At 41.7% G+C, this 12,426-nt stretch overlaps 1 protein-coding gene across 3 annotated transcripts in view; it reads left to right on the top strand.

Moving 5' to 3' along the window:
• The window catches only part of eea1 (early endosome antigen 1), a 158,759-nt gene that overhangs the window by 32,785 nt on the left and 113,548 nt on the right, over positions 1–12,426 (top strand). For all 3 annotated transcript variants that reach the window (XM_059987735.1, XM_059987733.1, XM_059987734.1), the window contains 5 exons: positions 3,494–3,548; positions 3,638–3,703; positions 6,111–6,150; positions 9,248–9,361; positions 11,812–11,933. In XM_059987735.1, coding sequence (XP_059843718.1) covers positions 3,494–3,548; positions 3,638–3,703; positions 6,111–6,150; positions 9,248–9,361; positions 11,812–11,933 — 397 coding nt within the window. The remainder of the gene's footprint in view (positions 1–3,493; positions 3,549–3,637; positions 3,704–6,110; positions 6,151–9,247; positions 9,362–11,811; positions 11,934–12,426) is intronic.

The raw sequence follows: 12,426 nt of genomic DNA, 5'->3' as shown, positions 1-12,426 counted from the left end.
TGAAATGTCGAGGCAAATATGGAGGGTGAGCACTGGCTTCCTGTCTTTTGATCGCTGGTGGGATCGCTCTGCTACCGGAGAGGGGAGACTGTCTTTTGATCGCTGGTGGGATCGCTCTGCTACCGGAGAGGGGAGACTGTCTTTTGATCGCTGGTGGGATCGCTCTGCTACCGGAGAGGGGAGACTGTCTTTTGATCGCTGGTGGGATCGCTCTGCTACCGGAGAGGGGAGACTGCCTTTTGATCACTGGTGATCGCTCTGTTACCGGAAAGGGAAGACTGCCTTTTGATCACTGGTGGGATCACTCTGTTACTAGAGAGGGGAGACTGCCTTTTGATTGCTGGTGATCGCTCTGTTACCGGAGAGGGGAGACTGCCTTTTGATTGCTGGTGGGATCGCTCTGCTACCAGAGAGGGGAGACTGCCTTTTGATCGCTCTGCTGCCGGAGAGGGGAGACTGCCTTTTGATCACTGATGGGATCACTCTGTTACCGGAGAGGGGAGACTGCCTTTTGATCGCTGGTGGGATCGCTCTGTTACCGGAGAGGGGAGACTGCCTTTTGATCACTGGTGGGATCGCTCTGTTACCGGAGAGGGGAGACTGCCTTTTGATCACTGGTGGGATCGCTCTGTTACCGGAGAGGGGAGACTGCCTTTTGATCGCTGGTGGGATCGCTCTGTTACTGGAGAGGGGAGACTGCCTTTTGATCGCTGGTGGGATAAACATAACATAAGAACATAAGAGATAGGAGCAGGAGTAGGCCAATCAGCCCCTCAAGCCTGCTCCGTCATTGAACAAGATCATGGCTGATCCAATCTTAACTCTAGTTTTCACCGAATCCCACAAGGCAACAGGGCCAACCAACAGGGCACCATGCCGCCCATTTTATTTTATTATTCATCCCGCCCAAACCCATGTGATCACCCGGGGGAGAAAAAAACCAATTTGCCAATTGAGGAGAAAAAATCTGGAAAATTCCTCTCCGACCCGTCCAGGCTATTGAAAACTGGACCAGGAGATCACATGGCTGATCTAAACCTAGCCTCATGTCCACTTACCTGCTCGCTCACCGTATCCCCTAATGCCATTTTTATCCAGGAAAATGTCTATCTCAGTTTTGAATTTATTGAGTGTAGTAGCTTCCACAGCCCCACTACCCTCTGAGTGAAGAAATTTCTCCTCATCTCAGTCCTGGAACGGCATCCCCTTATTTTAAGATTATGCCCCCTAGTCCTAGTTTCACCCATCATTGGGAACATTCTCCCCGCATCCACCCGATCAAGCCCCTTCACAATCTTATATGTTTCAATAAGATCGCCTCTCATTCTTCGGAACTCCAATGAGTAGAGTCCCAATCTACTCAACCTCTCATCATACGTCAACCCACCCATCCCCGGAATTAACCTAGTGAACCTTCTCTGCACTGCCTCGAGAGCCAGTATGTCCTTTCTTAAATATGGACACCAGAACTGCACACAGTACTCCAGGTGTGGTCTCACCAATACCCGGTACAACTGCAGTAAGACCTCCCTGTTCTTATACTCCATCCTCCTAGCAATAAAAGCCAGCATTCCATTGGCCTTCTTGACCACCTACTGCACTTGCATACTAACTTTTTGTGTTTCCTGCACCAGGACCCCCAGATCCCTTTGCACAGAAGCACTTTCCAGTTTCTCTCCATTTAGATAATAACTTGCTCTATTATTTTTCTTGACAAAGTGCAAGACCTCACACTTGTCAGTATTATATTTCATCTGCCAAATGTCTGCCCAATCACTCAGCCTATCTATGCCCCCCTGCAGGGTTTCAATGTCCTCCGCACTCATTACACTCCCTCCCATCTTTGTTCTGTCACCGGAGAGGGGAGACTGCCTTTTGATCACTGGTGAGATCACTCTGAATCTACCGCTGTGCCCAGAGAATGTTACCCAGGTTTTCTGCATTTTGGATATGGACTTGGACTGTAGACTTTTTTTTACAGACTTATAGAGTTTTTTTATATTCTGTGTTTTTTGCCTGATCTCTCTCATTTTTTGTGTAGGGTGGGGAGGATTTGTGGGTTAATGTGCCTGTTGTTTTTTGTTCATTTTTTTGTGTGGGGAGGAGGGATTTGGGGGTTGATTGTTCTGCTGTTCCTTTCTTTCTTGGTTTTGTGGCTATCTGGAAAAGAAGAATTTCAGAGTTGTATGGATGGCATCCGTTAGTCACGCGAGACCATGGATCCGCGCCTGGAAAGACTTGCTTCAGCCTCTTCAGGGTGCAGGCCTGGGCAAGGTTATATGGAAGACATACAGTTGCCCAAGCAGCAAGTCTCCCCTCTCCATGCCACCGATGTTGTCCAAGGGAAGGGAAAGGGCCAATACACCTTGGCACCAGTGACGTCGCAAAAGTTACCAGAGTGAGGTTGAAGACAACGTCGGACTGCCTTAGGGACTCCAGCTCCGGATTTGTCCTCAGGGTTTACTGGGGGAAGGAGCATCATGGTTTGGGGCTGCTTTGCTGCCTCAGGGCCTGGACAGCTTGCAGCTGTTGAGGGAGCAATGAATTCAAAAGTCTATAGGAGAATGTCAGGGTAGTAGTCCATCACTTGAAGCTTAATAGAAATTGGATAATGCAAGAAGACAATGACCTGAAACACAAGAGTAAATCAACAACAGAATGGTTTAAAAAGAAGAAAATTTGTGTTTGGAATGGTCGTCAGAGTCTAGACTTTAACCCAGTTGAGATGCTGTGGCATGACCTGAAGAGGGCTGTTCATGCAAGGTATCCCGGAAGTACTGATGAACTGAAACAGTTTTGTATGGAGGAATGGTCTAAAATTCCTCCTCACCATTATGCAATTTCAATCAGCAGGTACAGGAAAGTTTTGGTGGAGGTTGTAACTGCTGAAGGAGGTTCTACTGGTTATTAAACACAAGGATTCACATACTTTTTTACAGCCTGGACTGTGAATGATTAACAATATGTTCAATAAAGATGTGAAATGCCTCAATTGTTTGTGTGTTATTACTTTAGGCAGATTTTGTCTATATTATTGTGAAGATCAGACCACATTTTATGAGTAATTCTTGCAGAAAACCGGGTAATTGCAAAGGGCTCACAAACTTGTTCTTGCACCCGTATATGAATTGATGAGTATAGATGGAGTAGACTACAGGAAACTTTTCTCCAAATCAAAGGCAGATGAAACAGACATAGATGTAGAATGAGCGGGAAGAGATTTAGAAGGAATCAATGGGGAACATTTTCTACTCGGTGAGTGAGCACCTGCCTGAAAGCGTGGTGGAAGCAGAGTTGCTGACAACATGTAGGTGACGTTGAAATAAGTACTTGAATTGTCTAGGTATGGAATGCTACAGATCAAATACCAGAATACAGGATTAATATAGATGGATATCCTCTAGCTGGAATGGAAATAGCAAACTGAATGGCTTGTTTTCCTGTCATATGACTCTGAGAGATGTGCTAACTATTATGTTGTTTTAATGTGCAGAGATGATATTAACTTCCATCAGCAAGAGCTACAAGACCTTAAGGCCTCCTTAAAGGTGAGAATGTTCAAGCATTTCCATCTTGAGCTTCTGTCGCACATCAGTATCTGTTGTCCTGCTCAAGATTTGCTGCCTTGTCTCTGCAGGAAGAGCGTTGGTTCTCGGAGGAGCTGAAGAAGGAACTGGAAAAAGTGCAAGGACAGCTGAAGCAAGTAATTCATTTCAGATACTTAGCTGGATTGGAGCTATAGTGCCCTGATCATATTTGTCTTACTTTTCTCATATTGAACCATGTGGTAACTGCACTAACATCTATTTTGGTTCATAATGGGGAACATGATTAGGAATATGTAGGGGTATAAATGCATGAATGTTTTATAAAATTTCATAAAAAGCATCCCATATTTTTCCAAACACATTAAAATAGTGTTCATATTTTATGTTATTAGTTAGGTTTTGGTTGGAGTATTGCATTCAGTCTGGGCACTTTAAATGATCTTTAAACCCTGAGGGTGCAGAGGAGGTTTGAGTGAGTGAAACCCGTGGAGACTCTGACTGAGGAGCTAGAAGCCACAAAGGATTTTGATAAAATCGAGCAAGGCTCTATTAACAGTGGTGGAATTATAAGCAACAAGGCAGCCATTGAATTTGAGATAATTGACAAAAGTAGGTTATGAGGAGCACTTTGTTTATGCAGTTAGTTGTAATGACCCAAAATATATTGCCCAAAAAAGGTAAATTCCAAAACAGTAATATATTAATAGTTGGAAGTGGAACCATTTTTGCTGGTGTGGTGAAGTGCATCGGTGGGGGGGTGGGGGTAGAACTCATTGGACAGAGCTTTCAAAAAGCTGTTGCAGGAAGTGAATGCAATGTGCTTTAATGCATGTGAATTTTTCCATTAAAAAAACATAATGCATGAACATTAAACAGTCAATTGTGCTTTGAGCTTTTGGTGATGAGGTTAAATAAAGCAAGCTCCCTGTTCTGTTGGATAGCATTCCTAAAATAGCAATGCACTTAGAAGTGAATGACTTAAATAATTACCATGCTTGAGTGTGCTATTGGTCAGTGTACTGATCTGAGGAAGCCAGGTCCCTTCCACAAAAAGGTGCCTCAATGCTTAATGGAAGTTCTCAACCTAGAAATCTCGACCATCCATTTCCCTTCGCTGCTGAGTTTATCCAGGGCTTTGTATGCGGCTCCAGGTTCCTGCACCCACTGTTGTTTGTGTACCACAGCACCCCTGTTCAGGAAGTAAGGATTCAAAGGACTCAATTTATGCCTTGGCTTGTATCATTTTACTTGTGGCCAGCATTGGTTTGTTTGTATCTAAAGTTTATTTTGTGACATTGGGATAGTTCAGTTTTAAAGGACCAACGTCTTGTGTTGTCTGGAAGTAGTTTGTTTCCTAACCATAATGATTCGTGGAGGAATAGTTTAAGTTTATTGTCATCTGATTGTATATATATACAACCAAATGAGACAACGTTCTCCTGGGCCACGGATCACCCACAATACATATATCACACATAGCTCATAAAACAATACAGGTCAAAAATGCATGTAGTAACCAGCATAGGTAAACAGTACAGAAAACAGTAAACTCGTAATGACTAGACCTTGGTCATGACAGTAATCATTAGTCTCACAGCCTGAGGGAAGAAGCTGTTACCCGGTCTGACAGTCCCAGTCCTGATGCTTCTGTACCTCCTTCCTGATGTTAGTGGGCCAAAGAGATTGTGAGATGGGTGGTAGAGATCCTCAACAATGCTTTGGGCCCTTCGTCTACAGCACTTCCAATAAATGTTACAAATAGAGGGGAGGAATACCCCAGTGATCCTCTTGGAGTCACAGATAGGAATTAAGTATGAACTTCTGAAAACGTTTGGGATCAAGTCTCCAGTGTGAACAAGGAGATCCCAGAGAGGGGTTAGAAAGAGCTGTTCCTTGGAGCACGGTTAGTAATGTGAGCAACATGTTTTTCCAGGCAAGTTTGAAGATTGGTGGAATGAACTGGAACTAACTTCTTTATGATAGCAGCTCCAGCATTTTCCACACATACTTTGACTTGCATTATGAACTGTAGATATAAAATTATTCTTTTAAAAGTGCTGTCATCCAAATGGCAGGCAGTAACCACATATGGCTAATTGGGAACCCAGCTATGGCAATTGCATTTATGATTATTGATGACAGTTGGGTAATCGTTGTGACCCTTGTCCTGATAATTGCAGTATCTCAGTACTCGTGTTTACACAGTGTATGCATGTGAACTTTAATCTTTTTGTACATGAGTTGGTTAAGGCGACTGTGGAGTGTGGGAGGCTTTTTGATCACTAGAATTGCTACTTTATTATATGGCAGGAGATATTTGTTCAGTAAATATATACAAGGGAAGTGTATTGATTGTGTAATTGGGTGTGTTTTCTAATAAAATTAGTGTTGGGTAAAATCTCCCCTGTGGCTAATTTGTGCCATTTTTTGGGCAATATTTGGTTCACCTAAAATTATTGGTACATGTCTTTTATGGAACCAGGGTTGGCCTAGCTTCTCAAGGTGGTTAATTGATGTCATTAAATATCTAATGTGCTCAACTCAATTTTTATTTCTTTTTAGGCATCTCAGTCTGGTGGAGCAACGTCTCCTATTCCCCAAGGTAACTTCTCTTTAAAACAAGTTGGCAAAGCCAAACAACATATTACAAAGATCCGGAAGGAGAATGGAGACTTTACATCGGATCATTTAGAAATTAATGACGCATTCAAAAATTTCTTTTCTCGACTTTATTCCTCTGAATCTTTGAATGACAATATCTCTGTTGATCAATTTTTAAATAATCTGAATATTCCTTCTCTTTGATCTGATTTTAAAGCCAAACTTAATGCGCCTATATCATCAGAAGAAATATCTTTTACAATTTCTGCATTGTCCTCAGGGAAATCTCCTGGACCTGACGGGTTCCCCGTAGAATTTTATAAATCTTTCTCCTCAGTTATTCTCAGTATTATCTGACTCGTTTAATTGTGGCAAATTGCCACCCTCTTTTAATGAGGCATCTATTATTCTTTTATTAAAAAAGGGTAAAGACCCAACAGAGTGTTCCTCGTATAGGCCGATCTCTTTGCTTAATGTTGATGTGAAAATTTTGGCTAAAGTTTTGGCTTATAGATTAGAAACTGTTATTCCCTCTATTATCTCTGATGACCAAACGGGTTTTATTAAAAACCGTCTCCCTTTTTTTAACATTCGGCGTCTATTCAATATTCTATATTCACCTCCAACTGGGATTCCTGAATGTGTTATTTCCCTCGATGCGGAGAAAGCATTTGATCGTATAGAGTGCAAAACCTTTTTGCAGTTTTAGAAAAATTTGACTTTGGTCAAAGTTTTATCTCTTGGATCAAATTGCTGTATTTGTGTCCTACTGCCTCTGTTTTAACTAATTTTCAGAAATCCCAGCTATTTAACCTCAAACGTGGCACCTGTCAGGGATGCCCTTTAAGTCCCTTTCTTTTTAATTTGGCTAAAGAACCTTTGGCGATAGCATTTCGAAACTGTCCTGAGTTGACCGTGATTTGGAGAGGGGGTGTTGAGCATAAGGTTTCTCTTTATGCTGATGACTTATTACTTTTTCTTTCAAATCCGTCTACATCCTTACCTCCAATGTTTTCACTTTTTGACCAGTTTAGCCAGTTCTCTGGCTATAAACTTAATTTACATAAGAGCGAACTTTTCCCAATTAATAAAGAAGCACAAGAATTAACATTTCATGATCTCCCTTTTAAAGTAGTCCATAATCAATTTACCTATCTTGGGATTACAGTCACAAGGAGATTTAAAGATCTCTTTCGTGAAAATTTTGCCAATCTTGCATATAATATAAAACAGAGTCTGGTACAATGGTCACCTCTATCTATGTCTTTGGTAGGTCATATTAATGTTGTTAAAATGTATGTTCTCCCTAAACTTTTATACTTATTTCATTCAATCCCAATTTTTATTCCTAAATCTTTTTTCGATTCCTTAGACTCTATTATTTTGTCATATCTGTGGAAGAATAAGCGCTCTAGAATTAATAAAGTCTATCTCCAAAAACCGAAAAAAGAGGGTGGCATGGCTTTACCTAACTTTCGTTTATATTATTGGGCAGCCAATATACGTTGTGCTACCTTTTGGTCTTTTTTCCATGACCAACCCGAGTGCCCTAATTGGGTGGCAATGGAGTTGAGCTCCACTAAAGAACTATCTATCTCTGCACTTCTTGGCTCTGTACTCCCTAGTAGTTTGTCCAGATTAATAGTTAATCCTCTTGTTAGACACACTTTGCGTATTTGGGCTCAGTTTAGGAAATTTTATGGTTTCCATGGTTTTTCCATTTCCAGCCCTGTCGTACATAATCACCTTTTTCTACCCACTACGTATGACTCAGCATTCCATGATTGGTATAGGAAGGGCATTAGACATTTTGAAGATCTTTTTATTGATAATCGCTTCGCTTCTTTCCAACAGCTCTCTGCTAAGTTCAATCTGCCCAATGCTCATTTTTTTAGATATCTCCAAATTAGACACTTTATTGTTCCTTTAATTCCTAACTTCCCTGAAATGCCTGAGAAAAATGTTATGGACTTTTTTCTTTCCATTAATCCACCAGGTAAAGGTGTAATATCAAGTGTTCAAGATAAATTAGCAGCCTTACAACGTGCCCCTGTGGATAAAATTAAAATGGCATGGGAGCAGGATTTAAATACCTCCTTATCTGATGAGACTTGGGACTTGATTCTCAAATCGGTTAATACAGCCTCTCTTTGTGCTCGCCATTGCCTCTTACAGTTTAAGATTGTTCATAGAGCCCATATGTCTAAATCTAAATTATCTCGATTTTACCCTAACATCAGTCCGCTTTGTGATAAATGCAAAAGGGGCGCGGCCTCTCTCATTCATATGTACTGGTTTTGTCCTAGCTTGGAGAAATTTTGGAAAGATGTCTTAATAACGTTATCGTATATTCTGAATGACCACCTAGAACCAAACCCTTTAATTGATCTGTTCGGTTTCTGGGGTGAGACAGATTTATATCTGAGTTCGTCTAAGTGTCGAATATTATCATTCTCCTCTCTCCTGGCTAGACGTTTAATCCTGCTTAGATGGAGAGATGTTGCCCTGCCCATGCATGCTCAATGGCTTAATGATATTATGGCCTGCTTGGACCTTGAAAAAATTCATTATTCAATTCTTAATTCGGACTTAAAGTTCCATAAGGTCTGGGGACCTTTTATCGAGTACTTTCATAACCTTCTTCCTAACTAAGGTTTTTTTTTCGGTCCCTTGCTTTCAGCTCCTTTTTCTTTTGGTAGTAGGCATTAATATCTTCTGTTGCTAAGTGTATTCATAGTTTAGGGGTTTGATTGTCCTGATTTATATTCTCTATATTGCGTTGTGGGTGGTCTGGAGTTTCCTTTTTTTTGTTTTGTGTTGTGGGGCTTGGGGAGGACACTAATTTTACTTGTCTTCAATTTGGGTGCTTTTTCAATTATCTTTCTTTGTATCAGATTGTTATTGTATGTTTATTTTTGCACTGCATCAATGTCCTTCATTTTGATCTGGGGGGTTTTTTTATCTGTAGTTATGTAGAAAATGTATAAAAAAGCTAATAAAACAAGTTGGACATCTTGTGAAAAAAAAAATGTGGTGACTTCTAGAACAGACTGCAACAGAATTAATTTTTTAACTGCGGGTTCTTGTTCCTCCCATAGAGATTTCACATCTACAGAGCCAATTAGAAGACTCCCAGCTAGAAAACAAGAAGGTCACACAGATGAAAGACTTGCTCGAGCAGAAAGCTGCCACGTTAGCAGCGGAATTGGTTGGTAAGTATGGATTCCCTGTCTCTGAAGATAAATTAATGATCAGAGAATTTTATTTTTACTTTGGGACCCCTCAGTTCTTTGGTTATTGAAGCCCTTTTGAAATGTTGATCTTTTAACTTATCCTAAGATCAATCTAACCCTTCCCTTATACATAGCTCTCCATTTTTCTATCATTAATGTTCCTATCTAAGAGTATTCAAGATTGTTTAATTCAAGATGTTCCATGCACTCTCCACTCTGAAAAGAATTTACCTCTGACATCCCCCTCTGTGGCTCCCAATCATCAGATTAGAGTTGTGTCCCTTTGTAATAGCCATTTTTGCCCTTGGAAAAATGTCTCTGTCTATCCAAGCCTCTTGTCATCTTGCACATCTGTACCAAGTCACCTCTTATCCTCCTTCATTCCAAATAGAAAAGCCCTAGCTTGCTCAACCTATCTTCATACGACAGGCAGCATTCTGGTAAATCTGTTAGTTAACATCTCTCTTGTTAGTTAAGAAACAATTGTTGTCAGCGTCATCAAAAGCAGGAACTCTCCTTACTTTTCTTTAAATAGTGCCTTTAGATCTTTTAATCCACTTAAAAAGACAGTGGGAGCCATTACTGTCTGGTTTGGTGCAGCATCCATCACAATATACAAAAACTACAGCGTACTGTCAGGTCAGCAGAACAGGTCACTGGCTGCAGTCTCCCATCACTGCAGGACCTGTATGTGTCCAGGCCAAAGAAACGGACAGGGAGAATCATTGCAGACTCTATGCACCTTGCAAAACTGCCTTTTCCAAAAGCTCCCTCTGGAAAGTGTTACAGGGCTCTTGAAACAAAACCTTCATGCCATCTTAAAAGGTTCTTCCACGGGTGGTTAATTTGAAGACAGACGGACAGACATACATTATTGATCCCGAGGGAAATTGGGTTTCGTTACAGCCGCACCAACCAAGAATAGTGAAGAAATATAGCAATGTAAAACCATAAATAATTAAATAATAAGTTAATCATGCCAAGTGGAAATAAGTCCAGGACCAGCCTATTGTCTCAGGGTATCTGACACTCTGAGGGAGGAGTTGTACAGTTTGATGGCCACAGGTAGGAATGACTTCCTATGACGCTCAGTGTTACATCTCGGTGGAATGAGTCTCTGGCTGAATGTACTCCTGTGCCTAACCAGTACGTTATGGAGTGGATGGTAGTCATTGTCCAAGATGGCATGCAACTTGGACAGCATCCTCTTTTCAGTCACCACCGTCAGAGAGTCCAGTTCCACCCCAACAACATCACTGGCCTTAAGAATGAGTTTGGTGTCTGTTACCCTCAGCCTGCTGCCCCAGCACACAACAGCAAACATGATAGCAGTGGCCACCACAGCCTCGTAGAACATCCTCGGCATCGTCTGGCAGATGTTAAAGGACCTCAGTCTCCTCAGGAAGTAGAGACGGCTCTGACCCTTCTTGTAGACAGCCTCAGTGTTCTTTGACCAGTCCAATTTATTGTCCATTTGTATCCCCAGGTAATCCTCCACCATGTCCACACTGACCCCTTGGATGGAAACAGGTCACCAGTGCCTTAGCCCTCCTCAGGTCCACCACCAGCTCCTTAGTCTTTTTCACATTAAGCTGCAGATGATTCTGCTCGCACCATGTGACAAAGTTTCCCACTGTCGCCCTGTACTCAGCCTCATCTCCCTTGCTGATGCATCCAACTATGGCAGAGTCATCAGAAAACTTCAGAAGATGGCAAGACTCTGTGTTGTAGCTGAAGCCCGAGGTGTAGATGGTGAAGAGAAAGAGAGACAGGACAGTCCCCTGAGGAGCCCCAGTGCTGCTGACCACTCTGTCTGACACACAGTGTTGCAAGCGCACGTGCTGTGGTCTGCCAGTCAGGTAATCAATAATCCATGAAACCAGGGAAGCATCCACCTGCATCACTGTCATCTTCTCACCCAGCAGAGCAGGGCAGGTGGTGTTGAACGCACTGGAGAAGTCAAAAAACATGACCCTCACAGTGCTCGCCGGCTTGTCCAGGTGGGCGTAGACACGGTTCAGCAGGTAGACGAGCAGGTAACAACCATTCTAGTCAGCTCTGTGTCGTCATGCACATTTTACTCCATATTCCATATCTGTTTTTTTACATATTACGTATTATAATTGTTGAATGTTTTTGTTTCATGTTGTGCCAGTAAACCACGGCAAATTCCTAAATTGTATATATCAAATAAAGATGATCCTTGATCCTTTAATGTTTCGCCTGAAGGACTGTACTTATGAGAACATAACAGACATAGTGCTGTTTAAATATCTTGGGAATGGAACCAATATCATTGACTCAAGGGTGAGAATGTTGAGCTGACATCTCGAGGGCAGTACGTATTTGAAAAGTAAATATAAATATATGATTTCTTTTGAAAACAGCCAATCATTTTGCATGGGTTAATATTCATAAATTCTCAACAGATGTAAAAGCAAAATTTGATGATGAGAGAAGCCACAGGGATCTTGCAGAAATGAATCTGAAATCTTTAACAGAAGAGCTGGAAAAGGAGAGAGCTGTGGTTGAAGAGCTCCGCAGTGAACTGGTATGCAAGCTTCTCACAATTATTCTATTTCAGCAATGAAATAAGCCTTGAGGATTTATCCATACCTACCGTATGCTTGCTTTGCTCCCTCTGAGAGTTAATCAAGATAAGCCCAAGACTTCCTTTTTCATGCTTTTGAGCCTCTTGATGTCACTAGCTTCTTCCACCTCGTGTACATTACCCAGATTAATTAAACTTTATTCTGTCTTTCCTATCTTTCACAGGAAAGATATAAGGTAATGCCAAATTAATCCCAGATGATTAAGGGAAATGGAGAGCAAAATCTGAAATTGGTTAAGGACAGCAAACAGAGGTCTTTAGCAGAGAATTAACAGAAACAAAATACTGGAGGAACTCAACAACTGGAGCATCATCTACGGAGGGAAATGGACAGTCAAAGTTTTGGGTTGAGGCCCTTCATCAGGCTGGGAAGGATGAGGTCAGAAGCCAGAGTAACAGGTAGGGGAGGGGGAGTAGCATGAATTGGCAGGTG

The sequence above is a fragment of the Hypanus sabinus genome, chromosome 13, assembly GCF_030144855.1.
Source record: "Hypanus sabinus isolate sHypSab1 chromosome 13, sHypSab1.hap1, whole genome shotgun sequence".
In the NCBI taxonomy this organism is placed as follows: domain Eukaryota; kingdom Metazoa; phylum Chordata; class Chondrichthyes; order Myliobatiformes; family Dasyatidae; genus Hypanus; species Hypanus sabinus.
This window is presented reverse-complemented; position numbering and strand designations above follow the sequence as displayed.